The sequence below is a fragment of the Pantherophis guttatus genome, chromosome 14 (genome assembly GCF_059756535.1).
Source record: "Pantherophis guttatus breed Tessera chromosome 14, ASM5975653v1, whole genome shotgun sequence".
Taxonomy (NCBI): Eukaryota; Metazoa; Chordata; class Lepidosauria; order Squamata; family Colubridae; genus Pantherophis; species Pantherophis guttatus.
In genome coordinates this window covers 19,618,137-19,637,211 of record NC_142076.1, presented here as the reverse complement: position 1 = coordinate 19,637,211, position 19,075 = coordinate 19,618,137, and the positions used below count along the sequence as shown (strand labels likewise).

Here is a 19,075-nt window from a genome sequence, read left to right as displayed (position 1 = left end):
CAACCATTTGAAGTTACGACGGCACTGGAAAAAAGTGACGTACGACCATCACAGCATCCCCTCGGTCATCTGATGGAAATTTGGGTGCTTGGCAACCGGCATCTATTTACAACGGTTGCAACATCCCAGGGTCATATGATCGGCATTTGCAAAGTCAACGGGGAAAGTTGGATTAGCTTAACAAGCCAATTAAGTTATTAGCTTGATAACTGCAGGGATTTGATTCAACAACCATGGCAAAAAAAAAAAGGTCCTGAAATCGGGTGTGATTCATTTAACAACCGCCTTGCTTAGCAATGGCAATGCTGGTCCCAATTATGGTCGTAAGTCGAGGACTACCTCCAACGGTGAACAGCTTACTCCAGAGATGTTTCTCCTAAGATTCATTCTCTGCAACCTCAAAGCCCATTCAATCTACTCCTGTCCCCCGTGGCATCATACAACGAATGTTTGTAATTCTTAAATGCATAAATTTTCAGATATTTACGGAGTGACCCTTTTAACTATCTCTTCTGCAAATTTAGAGTAGAGGGATATCCGGTTCCTTCAATCTCCTTTCTTAAGCCTTTATTTTATTTTATTTTATTTTCCCCAATGCCACCGATTATCTTCCTAGCCAGCCTCTGAGGTCCTTCCGTTTTTCTACAAGAGAAACGTAGCCTGCCAATGAACAAGGTTTATAGCCTTCCTAATTAGGTGAAAACCTTTCCTCGGTTTGATTAACCTGCGCAGAGGATCACTGCAGATCTGGAAGAAGAAGAAAAAAAGACTCTTATCTAGGGGAATTCTTCCATGTTGGAAGAGAATTGGCTGCAAGGTTATAAATAATGTAGAGCTATGCCTTCTGGGAATTGGTTTGTAAATTATTGAGCCTTTTGAATGGTTGCCCTGCTCCTAAGAATCAACTGTAATTAAGGCGTCGTGTTACTCACACGAGCAGACACAGGAAGGGCTAAATCATCGTTTCATTAGACAAGTTTATATTTGTCCACCTTTTATAGTGCAGATCAATGTTTCTCAATCTTGGCAACTTTATAAGAAGTTCGGATTTCAACTCCAAGAATTCCGGCTGGGGAATTCTGGGAGTTGAAGTCCAAACTTCTTACAGTGGCCAAGGTTGAGAAACACAGGTCTAGATGCTAAAATGCCTGTTGTAAGAGAGACAAGATGTCTCAAAAAACATACAACTAATATCTGGGGTCGGCTGCTGGCGGTTCGCAAGGGTTAGAGAGAACCTCTAGCTAAGATTCTGTGCAGTTTGGAGAACCCCCCAAATCCCACTCCTGGCTGGCCCCGCCCCACCCCGCCCAGGAGTCCCCACGTGGCCCGTTTTGGATGCAGGTAAGTGCAGGGTGCACACGGAGGCTCGGTGAGGACAAAAAACAGGTCTACCAGAAGTTTGGGAAGGGCCTCCGGAGCCTGGGGAGGCCATTTTTGCCCTCTCTTGAGTCTCGAGGAAAGCCTCCGGAACCTGGGGAGGGCAGAAATGCCCCCCCTCCACTGTGGTGCAGGAGGCTGACTAGGCCACATCCACGATGGCCACGCCCACCCAGCAACCGAGCAGAGAACCCCTTGCTAAAATTTTTGAAGCCCACCCCTGGCTAATATGCATTCAGATCTCTTTCCTCCCACCAATCTCCTGGATTTTTGGGGCTGAGGTCCATGATGGATTGCTGAAAACCAGGAAGAGTAGATCTGGGCAGACAGAGCCTGACTGAGACCCCGTTTAGGGACCCATTAAAGGCAGCTCCGGAGTTCTCTTGAGATACAAACCAGATAAATGAATCGCCAGGTTGAATTATTGATTCATATTAGCCAAGCAGAAGGAAACTTCCACACTTCAAAGACGATATTGAAACATCGAGAGGGCCTTTCTTGAAATCTCAAGGCTTCCTTTGGAGGTTTCGAGTAGGCTGGTTATAAAAAAATAATAATAATAAAAAAAATCCAGGTTACAGCATTTCAACCAGCAGATACCCCAGGGCATTACATACCGAGGCCTAGTCCTGTCCAATCCCCGCTGAGTTATAGCAGCGTTTCTCGCTGATCTCGGTATATTTCACACGGATTTCTGCTGCGCAGCATTTGTCACACAAGCGCCTTGCAGCTTGCCAACGGGAACAAGCCCATCTCGTATATATCTTATTTTATATTTGGGGTTGAGAGCCTGGAAGATGCAAAAAGGTTTGGGAGGACGAATTAGATCTGTCTGCCTGTCAACACAGGCAAGATTTGCAACCGTGTTGGGCCTACGCGACAGGGGTTCTTAGCTGTGTGCAGCCTTTCCAGAATGCAGCTCATTCATGAAATCTGGAGGCGGAGAGGATAATTAACGCCTGCCTGATCAACGATGCTTCCTTGTCTGGGTTCACACAAACCAATTAACAAGGTCAAGGAAGGATCCCATTGCCGCTGGGGCCCTATTTTCATAAACGTGGTTTATTTTGATGTTGGTTGGTCATCTTATAGGCAGGACCAACAACCTCTTTGGGTGAGCTTCGGATCTATTTTATTCTATAAACCCAGAAAAGGGATTAATCTGATAACCAAGTAAGGCTTGTTGCGTCACTTAATTTTACACGGGTTTACTGAAATCCAGAACGGCAAGGGTGAATTGTTGCTCTGGATTAACGTCCTCAGACAACCATCTGCTTTGAAGTCTTCAGAACTTCCTCTGACGCACATTAAACCAGCGCTATTGATCCAGCATTTTTGACATCCATCTAACTAGCATGGCCCCAAGCCAGATATTCTTGGCTACTGCTGGGTTTGTTTTGTTCTTTGCCAGCTGGTCAAAAGGTTAGCTCTCCCCTTCTATCTCTCTCTCTCTCTCTCTCTCTCTCTCTCTCTCTCTCTCTCTCTCTCTCTCTCTGTGTGTGTGTGTGTGTGTGTGTGTGTGTGTCTGTCTGTCTGTCTCTCTCTGTGTGTGTCTGCCTCTCTGTCTCTCTCTCTGTCTCTCTCTCTGTGTCTCTCTGTGTCTCTCTTTCTGCCTCTCTCTCTCTGTGTATCTGCCTCTCTCTGTCTCTCTCTGTCTGTCCCTCTCTCTCTCTCCCTCTCTCTCCCTTTCTCTGTCTCTCTCTCTCTCCCTCTCTCTCTCCCTTTCTCTCTCTGTCTCTCTCTGTCTCTCTCTGTCTCTGTCTCTCTCCCTCTGTGTGTGTGTATCTCTCTCCCTCTCTTTCTCCCTTTCTCTCTCTGTCTCTCTCTGTCTGTCCCTCTCTCTCTGTCCCTCTCTCTCCCTCTCTCTCTCCCTTTCTCTCTCTGTCTCTCTCTGTCTCTGTCTGTCTCTGTCTCTCTCCCTCTGTGTGTGTGTGTATCTCTCTCCCTCTCTTTCTCCCTTTCTCTCTCTGTCTCTCTCTGTCTCTCTGTCTCTCTGTCTCTGTCTCTCTCCCTCTGTGTGTGTGTGTGTATCTGTCTCTCTCTCTCTCTTTGTCTCTCTCTCTCTGTGTCTCTCTGTGTTTGTCTGTCTGTCTGTCTCTCTCTCTCCTCCTCCTCCTCCTCCCTTCCCTCCCTCTCTCCTTCCCTCCTTTCCTCTCTCCCTCCCTCTCTATTTTTTATTTATTTTTTTAAAATTATATTATATTAAAATGTGTATATTGCTGCCTACTCGCTCATGGCAACTCAGGGTGGCTTACAGGAGATAAAAACACAATATAAAAGAAATTAAAATAATAAAATAATAACCCCCCACCCACCCAGCCCCAGCCCAGCAACAAGACTTGTAGACATGAACTCCCAGACTTCCCCAGCCGGCCATGCTATCTGGGGAATTCTGGGAATTGAAGTCCATAGGTCTTAACGTGGCCACCCCTGATCTACAGGAAAGTTGTTGAATGGTTGTTGAGTCAAAGAGCAATCAAGAGCACAATCCACCCAGCCATAATAAGATTAGACTCTGGACAACTGATTATCGCCAACCACAAGAATCCTCTTGAGGCTTCTTAACCACTTCATTGAAAGGGAAAAAGCAACACAAGTGTTACAGAAACGGCAACTGTTAAAAGCTTCCATTTTTAGGATCTCCGCTCTCTTTAGATTCGCTGGAACAGAGCCATTTTCATTCTTCTGGTAACCACCCTTTGATGAAGAAGAGATGCAACCATTTGTCTGAAACGGAATAAGGCAGTGACGGCAAACCTTTTTGCCATCATGTGCCAAAAGTGGGGGGAGCATGGAGGGGTCACGTGCGCGCGTTCCCACACCCATAATGCAATGCCCCCTGCACGCCCTGCCCTCCCCCCCCCCTGTGCATGCATGCACGCCCCCCCCCCCACTCCACTTTGGGCCTAGCAGGCCTCCCTGAAGCCTCCGGAGGCCAGAAATGTCCTGTTTCCAAACTTCTGGTAGGCCCGCTAGGCCCGTTTTTCGCCCGCCCCAGGCTCCGGAAGCTTTCCTGGAGCCTGGGGAGGGCGAAAACAGCCTCTCCTGGCAGTCCGGAGGCCCTCCGGAAACTGGAAATAACCTGTTTCCAGACTTCCGGTAGGCCTGTTTTTCACGCTCCCAGAGCCTCCGCATGAGCCCTGTACTTACCTGGCATCCAAAACAGGCCACATGGAGACTCCTGGGAGGGGTAGGGCAGCATGGCCATGCGCGTGCCTCTCCTGCATGCACAGCAGAGACCCAAAAATCAGCTGGCCGGTGGGAGGAGCGTGCACATGCGCGGTGGAGCTGACCTAGGGCGACGGCTCACGTGCCTGCAGAAATGGCTCCACCTGCCACCTGTGACTCACATGCCATAGGTTCACCATCACGGGGATAGGGTCTCCTGCCTGAGCAAGGGGTTGGACTAGAAGACCTCCGAGGTCCCTTCCAACTCTGGTATTCTGAGTTGCTTTCACTTAGCTGTGCTTTGACACTTAGTCACTTCCAAATAATGGAGAAAATGTGCAGGATTTTCCCAATCTCCCTCCCTTTTCCCAAGCTCAGAGAAGACCATTCCTTTTCTTTCTATTTATAAATCTGTGCTGTCAAATCCACCCCAGTCCCTTCGGTGAACAGCTGAGAGGAAGTGAGTGAAAGCATTCGTACCAGCGATAACCACAATCATCTTTAGCACCTCCACGTTTCTGACAGCTCTCAGTTTCTCACTCTCCGCTAACCCTCGCCGCTGGCTCTTTTCCTTCTTCAATCCCCGCAAACCCGCTGACCTGAATCTGATCCCAAATAAAAGCAGCTTTCCCCGTTAACAGATTTTTGGCGTTGTTGTTTTTGTTTTTCCTTTTCCGCTTGCCAGCACCTGGAACGGTGGGACACCTGAGCTTCACAGAGATTCTGGACACTTCGCTCAAGGTCAGCTGGCAAGAACCCGTTGAGAAAAACGGCATTATTACAGGCAAGTATCAGCAAAGCGCTGTGAGAAAACACCTCGCAAAAAGAAAATCAAGGAGGGGGCAATTGGCCTCGCGAATGTCAGAGAAAGGAAGGCTGGGGAAATTGTTCTGCTCAGGGAAACTTGTATTTGTGAAGAGCCTCTGGCTGAGAGAAAATGTTAAGATCTTGGCTTTGACTTCTCTGGAGCTGAGAAGTCCTCCAAAGAGCGGTTGGAGATATATGAGGATTGGTTACTATTTGACAATAATTGACCTTGCCAAGAGCAATCTGTAGGCACATCTACCCCAGCTTTGAGCTTGCTAAATATCATGTCTTACCACTCCCACCCCACCCCAAAGGTATACACTTCTCTTTCTGCTGTTCTACTACCCCTCTGAGATTAGAGGGCTACCTAAATTTACACCAAGGTGGTGTAAGATGTTGCCTTTGCTCTCCAAAGTGGAACGCAGCTTGTTGAGTTGCTTCTCTGTTGAGCAAATATGTCCGTCAGCTTCTTTCACAAACACGGTAGGACTTAGAAGGTCCCTTCTACTTCTCCATTTTGGCGAATATTCAGAACATCAAGCCCGTTTGTTGTGCTGTTATTGTCAGAGCGTTGTAATACTGGACCTTTCTGCCACTTAGAGCCTGTAGTATAGTGGACTAAAGCACTGTTATTAACATCTGCTGCTTGCAATTACTGCAAGTTCAAATCTCACCAGGCTCAAGGTCGACTCAGCCTTCCATCCTTTCTAAGGTAGGTGAAATGAGGACCCAGATTGTGGGGGCAATAAGCTGACTTTGTATAAATATACAAAAGTATGAAGGCTATTGCTTAACGCATTGTAAGCCGCCCTGAGTCTCCGGAGAAGGGCGGCATATAAATTAAAGCAAAAAAAAAAAAAACACCTTAAAACTATTAGGAACCATGTAATGGTTTCACCCATCTTGTGCATTGCGAGTAGACGCTTCTTATTCGCATTATATGTTTTGAGCTACAGCAGGCAACTAACAGGTTGATTAGCAAACATTTGTTAATATGATAAATGAATCTGAAATCCAAGGACAGAAAAAAAAATTCTGGGGAAAATAATTTATGTTGCATAGACAAAGGGTTCATTCCTCCTCCAGCATATCCAGTTACAAACAATGAAATAGAACAGAAGGAGCCAAGTGTCAACAATTAAGCTTCCCACCTTTCCATGGAAACCCAAATGAATTTTTTCAACCATGGTTTAAAGATAGCAGAAGGTGTAAATGTCAGGGTTCCAAGGAACACCCCCAAGAAAAGAAAACTCCGAGGCTTGAGTTTCCTCAAAGTTACACTTTATTAGAGATGTCATATTGGCACATCTGGGGAAGCCCAAATCTGAAAGCTTCCAGGTTTTCTCCACCCAAAGGAAAGTCCAAGTCCCTGCCCAACACCCACAAGTCCATCACATGGTCCAATCAAAGCACCATCCCAACTGGAGATGCCTCCCAGTTCCAGCCTTCCAGGTGCAGGGCAAGATGTCCTTGACTCTTGAGAAAGGAATGTTATTATGACTATATATCACTCTCACTCCACACAATTCTCCCTCCCAATTTCCCACAATAGTAAATGTGGCAGGTCTAAAGGCCCAATACAAAAGATGGCTTCCAGGCCTGACAGTAGGGTGATTTGGGGCTCTGGGTGAAGAGTTTGAGACCTTGGAGTGGGAGCACCTTCTGAAGGTCTTCTGTTCTCCATTCGTCTTAATTCCCCTCTGTCCAAAAATTGATTCCAAATCACCAGATGGGAGGGGAAGATTATGAGTGGAAAATGGAAAGGAGCTTGGAAACCCCCCCACCCTCACACCCATCCTTAATTTTCAGAAACGCAAAATGACACTATGAAATTTGACCAATTGCAGGGATGAAATCCAACAGGTTCTGGAGAACCGGTAGTGGAAAATTTGAGTAGTTCGGAGAACCGGCAAATACCATCTCTGGCTGGCCCCAGGAGTGGGGAGGGAATGGAGATTTTGCAATATCCTTCCCCCGGAGTGGGGTGGGAATGGAGATTTTGCAGTATCCTTCCCCTGCCATGCCCACCAAGCCACACCCACAGAACCGGTAGTAAAAAAATGTAGATTTCACCACCGGCCGATTGGTTTGATCTTGTGGTGCTGGGAAGCTGCAAGTGAGGGAGCTGGAGGTAGATCACCGATGGAGGTGACACCTTGATCAGCGGAAGTGGGAGAAAGGCTCATTGACACACAGGTCATTCAATGAAGAAATCCCACAGTGGCTTAGATGTTCAGTAATTATGGTAGTGTGGTGGAATCTCCAGCTAGACTGGAGGGAGGGATTAAGAGAGTCCTTAGTTTAGAGTCTTTGCACTACAGTAAGCGACACAAGCTGGACTTTCACCAGAATACTTGAAGCGTTATCTAGGCATTCCCAAGAATGCAATCAATCTAGCAAGATTCTTATAACATAGTTGACTAGCAATAAAACTACCATTGTGACTCTTCATTGGTTACTTTTGTCTGACCTTAATCTCGCCAGACTAACTATATTTACGTGGAAACGGCAAGATAAGGCTCCGAGGATTATGGTGGAGGTCAGCCTGTGCCACTTTCTGCAGTGCAAGGACTCTAAGCTTGGGCCCCTCTTAACTCCTCCCTCCTTTCTAGTTGGAGATTCCACCATGTGTAGAAAACTAACTCCATTGTCCCAAAAAGGAGGCACCACACAATCCCTTTTTATTTCTGATATAATGTCCGTCTAAAGATGCACCAGTCAAGCTTTATGAGACCAAAGCATTGGATCACCTTCAGGGAGAATCCTATGTCTGAAAGATGTCGGTTAGGGCATCCCTATCCGAGCTTCGATCGTGATGCCGTCTTGCAGATTTTGATTCCCCCTGCTATGGTCACTGCTGGAAACCATCTCATATTGCGAGGGATGTTGCATTTTTAGGCTGGAAGGCTGGAAGTGATAAAAACCATTCACTGCTTGCGAGTGAAGACTCAAGAATTCCTAGGAGAAATCCTCCTTCGTCACTTTGCTGCGAAGGTGTCATTTATTGTGACTTTGTCTTTAAATCTAACCCATGGAATAAGAGGAAAATACGGGCGCACCGGAGGGAACAAGCCAGTTTTTTGGTAAATTGCCCCTTGAAAATTTCAGTGTCTTCCTCATTCCCTCGATAAATTCTGATTTATGAGGGCCTGGATGCAGGCGGACAGTTTCTGATTGGATGTACAGCCCTCTCGTCCAGAATTTAGTCCAGATCAACAGAAAATTATTTCTGAAGCTCCTGAGGTCATCCGTTTCAGTTACACCGCCCGCTTATGGAGAAGCTACTAAGGCCAGTGCATAAAGGGAAAGCTTCTTCGGTGCTTGCTCTTGAGTCGAACGTGCTCTTCTCCATCTCAACTCAATTCAAATCTTTATTGTCAGTGCGCAACATATGTACAATGAGATGGGTTGAGCTCCCTCAGTGCACCCCCACACACACACACAACACAATACAACTCACAGTGAAGACAGAAAACCCCTAACCCAATAAATCATATTAACAAAACACCCAGTTCTATTGCAGCCGTGTGAACATGTTACCCGTTGCCCCGGCCCTGCAGTCCATCATACTACGTAGTTATGATGTTATTTTTCATTCAGGAGTCTGACAGCCCACAGATAAAAACTGTTCTTCGGCCTGTTTGTGTGGCTGGCTATACTTCTATATCTCCTTCCCGGTAGGGTAGGAGGGTAAAGAAGTGGTAACCAGGGTGAGAGTCGTCCCTGAGAATTTTCCTCACTCTTCTAAGGCAACGAACCCTCCCGATCTCATCTAGTGGTATCAGGGAACAGCCGATGATGTTTTGTGCTGTACTCACCACCCTCTGTAATGTTTTTTCTATCCATGGCTGACAGACCGGCATGCTATACCATGATGCAATAAGTGAGGATGCTTTCTATTGTGGACCGGTAAAAGGAGGTCATCAGTTCTCCTTCTCCTTCTCCTTCTCCTTCTCCTTCTCCTTCTCCTTCTCCTCTTCCTCCTCCTCCTCCTCCTCCTCCTCCTCCTCCTCCTCCTCCTCCTCCTCCTCCTCCTCCTCCTCCTCTTCCTCTTCCTCTTCCTCTTCCTCTTCTTCTTCTTCTTCTTCTTCTTCTTCTTCTTCTTCTTCTTCTTCTTCTTCTTCTTCTTCTTCCTCTTCCTCTTCCTCTTCTTCTTCTTCTTCTTCTCCTCCTCCTCCTCCTCCTCCTCCTCCTCTTCCTCTTCTTCATCTTCTCCTCCTCCTCCTCTTCTTCTTCTTCTTCTTCTTCTTCCTCTTCCTCTTCCTCTTCCTCTTCCTCTTCCTCTTCTTCTTCCTCCTCCTCCTCCTCCTCCTCCTCGTCCTCCTCCTCCTCCTCCTCCTCCTCCTCCTCCTCCTCCTCCTCCTCCTCCTCCTCCTCCTCCTCCTCCTCCTCCTCCTCCTCCTCCTCCTCTTCTTCTTCTTCTTCTTCTTCTTCTTCTTCTTCTTCTTCTTCTTCTTCTTCTTCTTCTTCTGTCATATCCATCCTCGGACGTTGGCAAACATGTTGGCGATCCTATTTTTATCAACAGCCAGACGAAAAAGTGCTGCTGAGTTTTGTCCAAACCGGTCCCTTAGATTTTGAAGCCATGATGTTCTTCTTCTGCCTGGACCTCCTTTGCCTTCAACCTTTCCTTGGAGGGTTAAGTGAAGTAAGCCGTATTTTTCCGGGTGTCGTATCCCATACCCAACATTTTCTAACTTTTGCTTTTTAATGGTTTTGAAGATTTCCCTTGACTTTCCAGGGGCGGCTTATCACCTCCTCGTTTCCGATTTTGTCAACTCATCTTATACATAACAGCCGCCTGTAAATCCACATTTACAGTAGATCTGAGATCATCTACACCTCCCCAAATAACCTTTCCTCATGGGGTGGGGGGGAAAGCCTCTTGATGCTTTTTCGCCTCTGCTCTTCCCCACCTCACTTCCACAGGATCTGTCTTGTCTTGCCCCAGGCCTAATCACCAAGGAAGATGCAATCAAGCCTGTATTTTTTTCCCCCAGGCGCTCCAGGGGCAGGATCACCAGTGCGGTTCATAAAAGAGCTTCAGGATGAATGAAGTTGTGGAAGGTTCAGAGGCAGGGAGAGAAGAGAACAAGTAAAATCAGAAGCAGAATTGTGAGGGGGTGGTGGAAATCAGGACCTCGTGGAAGTTGATGGAAGCAGGGAGAAAGAAAGGGTGAAAAGCACTAATAGCTTGCTGCAGAAGCCCACAATAGGTAAGCGGGGTGGAAGATTTGGTCTTCAGCACATCAGGATAATGGCTTTGCCTGACGCAACTCGAAATGACAAGATAAAATGATTTGCCAGGTGCGCAGTATCTACGCTAGGGCAGCGACGTAGAACAAAGGCCTTTTCCTCTCTTTCTGACTTTGCAGATGCATTCCCCTGGGCCAATTAGCATCTCATTTGCTTCCTTTGGTTCTCGTCGAAGAGAACATTTCTGTCTGTCTTGCATCCATGTTTCCCTGTCGAGCTCAACCCAGAGACGAGACAGTGAGATCCCATCGAGTTCGATCCTTTATTTCTCACACCTGTTGTGACCCAGGCCCACGTAGTTGATATTAAATGCAAAACAGTTCCAAAAAAACAAACAGAACCGGTAGTAACAAATTTTCCATTTCACCACTGGGTCAGGCGAACCGGTAGCGGCGACTGCAGGTGGGCCCGCCCCTGTCCACCCGCTCCAGCGTAATGCCATCCTATTTAGCCAGGTTTTCGAGGCCGGGCACCTGTGCGGAAGGCATGCACGCGTGTCGAACCAGTGGTAAGATTATGTGAAACCCACTTCTGATGGTTACCCTTGGAAGTTAGAGAGAAATATGTGTGTGTGAAGTTTTGAAATCGGTAGGAGAGACACGGATAAAAAGAGAAGACTTTTCTTGATGGCCATCGAAGGGGTGAAGTTCAAGAGGTGAAGGTCAGTAATTGTAAGGCTACAAATACTGTTGAAAGAGATGGCTTCTCCATTTTTTTATTATTATTATTTTTTTGGGATGCTTCTCAGCTTAGCAATTCAAAGAAGGTGGCAGAAACCTGGTTTCTGATAGCTGGCTTCTCATTACCGGGCAGATTTTCCTTAAATGGAAACATTTTCCACTTCAGCTGAAGTAATGAAAACCTCAGGAGCTCCTTGCTCAGTTCTGAGAGATGTCCTTTAACCGAGCTCCACTGGGAGAGCCTTTAGAAGATGCTTCTAATAGTATATCAGCTCAGTTTCATCGCTTCCTCCTGTTTTTACTCCAGGCTATCAAATCTCCTGGGAGGTCTACAGCAGGAACGCATCTCGCCTGGCTCGGACTCTGGCTAACACAACCCTGGAGTACAAAATCACAGGCTTGTCATCTCTCACCACCTACACCATCGAAGTAGCAGCTCTGACAGCAAAGGGAACCGGCTTGGTCACTTCATCGACCATCTCATCCGGAGTTCCCCCAGGTTAGTCAAAGAAGCATTCGGGGAGGCTCAAGAAATACCAGCGTTGCATTTAATTGAACTTAATGCCCAGGGACATTAAGGGATGGTGGTGGCTCAGTGGCTAAGATGCTGAGCTTGTCGATCGAAAGGTCGGCAGTTCAGCGGTTCGAATCCCTAGTGCCGCGTAATGGACTGAGCTCCCGTGACTTGTCCCAGCTTCTGCCAACCTAGCAGTTCGAAAGCACGTAAAAAATGCAAGTAGAAAAATAGGGACCACCTTTGGTGGGAAGGTAACAGCGTTCCATGAGCCTTTGGCGTTGAGTCATGCCGGCCATATGACCATGGAGATGTCTTTGGACAGCGCTAGCTCTTCGGCTTTGGAACGGAGATGAGCACCGCCCCCTAGAGTCAGGAACGACTAGCACATATGTGCGAGGGGAACCTTTACCTTTACCTTAATAATTGTTCAGGGACACAAAAACTACTTGGAAAATAAAAAATAAAATAAAATAGGGTGTAGAAATTTCCAGACAGTGAGGACAATTAACCAGTGGAAATAACTTGCCTCCAGAAGCTGTGGGTTCTCCATCACTGGAGGTTTTTATGAAGAGATTGGGCAACCGTTTGTCTGGACTGGTCCAGGGTTTCTTGCCTGAGCAGAGGGTTGGACTAGAAGACCTCCAAGGTGCCTTCCAACCCTGTTCTTCTACATTCTGTAGCAGTCTTTCCCCAACCTTAGCCACTTGAAGATGTGTGGACTTCAACTCCCAGAATTCCCCAGCCAGCATTGAACTCTGGGAGTTGAAGTCATCCCATTTTCAAGTGGCCAAAGTTGGGAAGCACTGTTTCGTATGGCGTAATTCTGATGTCAGCATTCCAGAAAACCCCAACTCCAATTAAAAACTCCGAGACATGCATCTTCTCAAAGTTCCCCATTTATTAGAGTGGCACATCTGGGAAAACCCGAATCTGAGAGTTCCAGGTTTTCCCTCAGAAAATCAACATCCCAAATCCAGTCCCTGCACCCCTCAGTCCATCACTTGGCCCAATATTTCATCCATCCCATCTCGAGCCACCACTTCAACCACTCCTCCTCCAGATGCAGGAGCACCCTGACCTTGACCGAAAAGAAGAATGCTATTATATCTAACTACAATCCCTCTGCTAAATCCCCCACTCCTATTCTCCCAAGCGCAAGAAGGTGGCAGTGTGGAATCTTCCGGCATTAATATCAGTGGTGGGTTCCTCCCGGTTCAGTCCGGTTCGGCCGAGCCGGTAGCGGTGACAATATGACGTCACCGAACCGGTTCTCCCCCCACCCTCCCACCCACGTTATTCTTACCTTTTATTTGGCCCCACCCCCAATCTATTGCTGCCTCCTGAGTCCCAGCTGATGACTAGAGGGAAAAAAACTGTTTAAACTCTTGCCGCGGGGCTTCAAAGGGCCGCCCTATAGCTGATCAGTGTTAAAAGCAAACAAATGAGTCGAGTCGTAAATGCGAGGACCTTCCAGAAATGACTCTGACCAGCTAGCCACGCCCACCTAGTCACATGACCTCCAAGCCACACCCACAAAATAAGCCACGCCCACAGAACCGGTAGTAAAAAAATTTAGAACCCACCCCTGGTTAATATGGCTTCCAAAGCTGATGGCTGATATGAAGGAGTGGCATCTGATGGGCTGCCCATTATGAAAAAAAAAAAATGGGATTTTTTTTTTCAAGGTTAATGGAAGCCTCTTTCCCCACTGACTTTAAAAAAGGGGTTGTAGAGAAAGCAGCTAATTTTGGGTGCTTTGCTGGCACCTACATCTGTAGAAGTGTCAAGAGGGACAAAAAATTGAGCAAGCTAGAAAAAGGGGAGCTAGAAAAAGAGATGGACGAATCTGGCTCATTCCTCTTTTTTTCCTTCCCCATCCGAAAAAAAAAATAAATGAAAGGCCACCCAGCTTCAGATTCCCACTACATCTGATGCTTCATCCCCAAACGTCTTTTTGAGCCTCGCTCATTGTGCATACAAAGAGCAGGACTACAGCGTCACGGATTAATTATTTAGCATGACCTTTGAAATTACTTATGTTGAGATGGTGGCTTGCTAAGATATGAAAGGCTTTCCGACACCCATCGGAGATCGCTTTTAATTCCAAAATCAATAATTGTGCAGCTGTCTAATTGAGAGGCATTATGCTGGATGAGAGGACCTGGGATCTCCCTAGAGGCAAGGGATGGATCACTCTTTTGGAGAATGGATGTGAGGTTGGATGCAGTAGTGGGATTCAGCCGGTTTGGGCTGGTTGAACCCAAACCGGCTGAATCCCACCACGATTTGGGCCGGGCGAACCGGTTGTTAAATTGCTCGCTGGCCCCTCCCCTCCCCGCCCCACAGGCCATGTTTTGGCTCCCAGTTAAGTGCAGGAGGCCAAGTGCTACCTGTCACACCCCCTGGCCACGCCTACCATGGACACGCCCACCCAGCCGATCATTAGGGCAGAGAACCGGTTGTTAAATTATTTGAATCCCACCAGTGGTTGGATGGACTCTCAGGGTTCTGTTTATAGCCCAGACTTCCATTCTGTCTTGCAAAGTAGAGTGAGAAATCCCAGTGTTGAGCCATGGGTTTACTCGTCTGCTCTGCGTTCTTGATCTTTTCCTCTTTTTATTCCGCCTGCTGACTTCTGCAGAACTTCCCGGTGCACCTTCCAATTTGGTCATCTCAAACATCAGCCCTCGATCTGCAACTCTTCAGTTCCGTCCTGGATATGATGGCAAGACCTCTGTCTCTAAATGGATAGTGGAGGGCCAGGTATGTAAAAAAAAAAAAAAAACCACTCCGGGGGAAGGATACTGCAAAATCCCCATTCCCACCCCACTCCGGCAGAAGGATACTGCAAAATCCCCATTCCCTCCCAACTCCAGGGGGAAGGATACTGCAAAATCCCCATCCCCACCCCACTCCTGGGAGAAGGATATTGCAAAATCCCCATTCCCTCCCCACTCTGGGGCCAGCCAGAGGTGGTATTTGCCGGTTCTCCGAACTACTGAAAATTTCTGCTACCGGTTCTCCGAACTGCTCAAAATTTCCGCTACCGGTTCTCCAGAACCTGCTGGATTTCACCCCTGGATTAATGACACAAATGAATGTTTTGCCGAGGAAGCATTCTGTGATCTTGACTGGACCGCTTCTTTTTTTCTTCTTCTTCAGCTACTGTTTCCCTCTCGCAGTAGAGTACCACTTCTCTATAATAATGCTCGCGGAGTACACATTTCTGCTCTAAACTCAAGATATTAATGGTTGCCTATTATGATGCGGGACACAGATGCTCACCGTTTCTCTGTGATGGTTGCAGAGGCCGTTCTCAAGAGGGAATACAGTGAAACACATCCGGTTGAGTTGAAACGGGCTGCAAAGACATATATTTATAACCAACGTATTTGGGATTTTATGAAGCTTACCCAATTGCTCCATCGTTCACATTTTTTATTAGTTTAATAATGTTTGGGGCTGGTGTTTTGGAATTTTAGTATATAATACATTTATTCCAACTGGAATAAATGCCATCAGCCCAAACCTTTTTCTCTTTCATCCCTTGAAATCCGGACTCCTACTTGTCTATTGCCCCCCCTTTTTTTTAATGGCGCCGCACTGATAGACAATTTTTTTGTAATTCCACTCGTATAGGCCTGCCAGCAGTTGGTTAACACTTCACACATCTCTGTGTAACCCATAAAAGCTTGTGTCAGAAGGAGGTCAACCCATGCCCTGCAGATGTTTTGCATGGCAAGGGCCCTTTTAACCTTAGGTGAGCTGGTAGGATCATAGATAAAATGGCCGGCTCTCCAATGGAGCCTGAGGTTCTTTGCTCCTTTGTGTCTTTCATGTCAGCTTTCATTGTAGAAAAGAAAGTTCTCCCCTCTGAGTTCAGGGCGGGGGGTAAGGAAAGGAAAACGGACACCTCAAGTGTTGGTTCAGCTTCTCCTCTTTGTTGTTGTTAGTTGCGAAGTCATGTCCGACCCATCGCGACCCCATGGACAATGTTCCTCCAGGGCTTCCTGTCCTCTACCATCCTCTGGAGTCCATTTAAGCTCATGCTGACTGCTTCAGTGACTCCATCCAACCACCTCGTTCTCTCCTTCTTCTTTTGCCCTTGATCTTTCCCAGCATTAGGCTCTTCTCCAGGGAGTCCTTCCTTCTCATTAGGTGGCCAAAGCATTTGAATTTCATCTTCAGGATCTGGCCTTCTAAAGAGCAGTCAGTCAGGGTTGATCTCCTCTAGGACTGACCAGTTTGATCGTCTTGCAGTCCAAGGGACTCACAGGAGTCTTCTCCAGCACCAGAGTTCAAAGGCCTCCATTCTTTGACGCTCAGCCTTTCTTATGGTCCAACTTTCACAACCATCCATTGCAACTGGGAAAACCATAGCCTTGACTATATGCACTTTATGCCCCTCTTTCTTTCCAAATTTACTTTTCTCTTTTTGGTTCAGTTGAAGTTGATTTTCAGAAAGTTGCAAGGGTGTGGAATTGGAGTTTGGTCAAGGATGGCTCTCATAATGTGGTGTTTTTCAGACTTGACACCTTAAAGAGGTTTAATTCTAGGTGTTGGCTTCAACTCCTAGAATTCAAAAAACAAACAAACCATACAAAGCAGGTTGGTGAATTCTGGGAGTTGAGGTGTTTTTTTCTTTAATGAAAAAAAAAAAAAGAAATAGGGGTGACATGATAGGAGTGTTCCGATATTTGAGGGGCTCTTACAGAGAAGAGGGGGTCAACCTATTCTCCAAAGCACCTGAAGGCCAGACAAAAGAAGCAATGGATGGAAACTAATCAAGGAGAGAACTAAGCTAGAACTAAGGAGAAATTTCCTGACAGCGAGAACAATTAACCAGTGGAACGACTGGCCTCCAGAAGTTGTGAATGCTCCAACACTGGAGTCCTTCAAGAAGAGACTGGACAACCCTTTGTATGAAAGGGTTTCCTGCTTGAGCAGGGGGTTGGACTAGAAGCCCTCCAAGGTCCCTTCCAACTCCATTATTCCGTTATTCTATTAAGGCCACTGTTCTTCAAGGAGTCAGAGTTGAGGAAATATCTAGCTCTAATACCAGAAGGTGGAAATCGTCCTCTTCAAAGTCTCTGTGCTGCAATTAATTAGGTCTTCAAGTGCTGGAGAAGGGCAGCATATTGTACAATGTTTGATCTTGGAAACGGGTCCTCCCTCCAAGCTTGCGGAAGATTTATACCGTCTCCAGAGAAATCAGAGTATAAGCTTGCATCGGAGGAGAAGATCCTATTTTCCAAGAAATCTGTGCCTTTAATGATCAGCATAAAAGAGCCAAAGTGAGAATGTCTCCAGGCACAGCAGCTCTTTGGAGGTCTTCAGGAGAAAGCGAGCCCCATGAAAACTGCACGAGGGGTAAGGGGTGGGGGGGCCGTCATTCAAAATCCAAGGAATTTATCTCCTTCTGGGTGGAGAAATCCGAGTTTAGCCTCTGTTATGGGAGTTTCTATGCTAAACAGATTATCAAGGGGATTAAATTACCGGGATCTGAAAAGCAGAACTGGATGGCTTGCCTTCCACAATGGGTTTTCAATCATTCACGTGCCCGATTGGGTGGTTAACGGTGGAGCCAGATAGCTTTGCAAATTCTTAGGTCTTTGAGAAATCCTCTTCGCCCCTCCGGCTCAGAAATATCCTTCTTGGTTTCTATCTTTCTGTTCTGCAGACAAAAACCATCCCTCCTATTTTCTTCTCTTCGTCCAATTGTGGTCCTTCCTTCCCATCTTCAGATCCCTGTAATTAGCATCTATGGGTACTACTTAGGTTTGATATGAAGTCTTGCAACTGTCTTCTGCTGGCTGTGTTGCCATGTTGCATGCAGATCCTCTGTATGAAGAAGAGTTACTGGGCATGGCTACTGTAGTGAAGAGAAGGACCAGGGGAGACATGAGAGCAGCCTTCCAATATTTGAGGGGCTGCCACAGAGAATAGATTAGAATAACAGAGTTGGAAGGGACCTTGGAGGTCTTCTAGTCCAACCCCCTGCTTAGGCAGGAAACCCTACACCACTTTAGACAAATGGTTATCCAACATCTTCTTAAAAACTTCCAGTGTTGGAGCATTCACAGCTTCTGGAGGCAAGTTGTTCCACTGATTCATTGTTCTAACTGTCAGGAAAATTCTCCTTAGTTCTAAGTTGCTTCTCTCCTTGATCAGTTTCCACCCATTGCTTCTTATCCTGCCCTCAGGTGCTTTGGAGAATAGTTTGGCTCCCTCTTCTTTGGGGCAGCCCCTGAGATATTGGAAGACTGCTATCATGTCTCCCCTAGTCCATCTCTTCATTAAACTAGACATAAAGAAGAGGGAGTCAATCTATTCTCTAAAGCACCAGGCAAAACAAGAAACAGTGGATGGAAACGAATCAAGGAGAGAAGCAACCTGGAATGAAGGAGAAACTTCCTGACATTTTTTTTTTAATTTGATTTATATGCCACCCTTCTCCGGAGACTCAGGGCGGCTTACAATGCGTTAAGCAATAGCCTTCATACTTCTGTATATTTATACAAAGTCAGCTTATTGCCCCCACAAACCGGATCCTCAATTTACCTACCTTAGAAAGGATGGAAGGCTGAGTCAACCTTGAGCCTGGTGAGATTCGAACTTACAGTAATTGCAGGCAGCTGGAGTTAAATTACAATGCATTAGTCATTGAGAACAACTAACCAGTAGAACAGTTTGCCTCCAGAACTTGTGGGTGCTCCAACACTAGAAGTTTTTAAGATGAGATGGGACAACCATTTGTCTGAAATGGTACCGATTTTTTTTCCTGCCTGAGCAGGGGGTTGGACTAGAAGATCTCCAAGGTCCCTTCCATCTCTGCTCTTTTGTTAATTTTTGATAGTTGTAACCCAGGCTCTGCCTTCAGCCGCCGCCTCTGGAGTGAACCGCTTCAATTCTCTCCCTTCTTGTTTCACCTCTCTTATTGTACTTTGCAAGGTTTCATTTTTAGAGCTGCGTTTTTACTTTGCCGTCCTGAATGGAGATGCCTGCAATATCCTTGGAAATTGTTTGTGGGTCACAGATTGAAAGCTTTTATTATGCTTCATTAGACAGGATCAAAATTGGCATCTGGGTGGGTGTTTGTTTTAAACACCAAAAAAAACAAACAAACAAAGGGGATTTAAAAGAGTTTTTGTCCTAACAGTTCTAACAGCTTTGGGTAGGGCCGTCTGTTTAACTGCTAAAAAATAGGATTTTTGAAACGCAATATGAAAACGTATTTAATATCCTGTAATGTAAAGGATAAATGAAAATG

General features: G+C 46.4%; 1 protein-coding gene across 4 annotated transcripts in view; it reads left to right on the top strand.

Annotated features, from left to right (window-relative positions):
• The window catches only part of SDK1 (sidekick cell adhesion molecule 1), a 430,408-nt gene that overhangs the window by 295,769 nt on the left and 115,564 nt on the right, over nucleotides 1-19,075 (top strand). For all 4 annotated transcript variants that reach the window (XM_060684054.2, XM_060684053.2, XM_087878657.1 and 1 more), the window contains exons 20-22: nucleotides 5,231-5,329; nucleotides 11,596-11,787; nucleotides 14,447-14,568. In XM_060684054.2, the coding sequence (XP_060540037.2) occupies nucleotides 5,231-5,329; nucleotides 11,596-11,787; nucleotides 14,447-14,568 (413 nt within the window). The remainder of the gene's footprint in view (nucleotides 1-5,230; nucleotides 5,330-11,595; nucleotides 11,788-14,446; nucleotides 14,569-19,075) is intronic.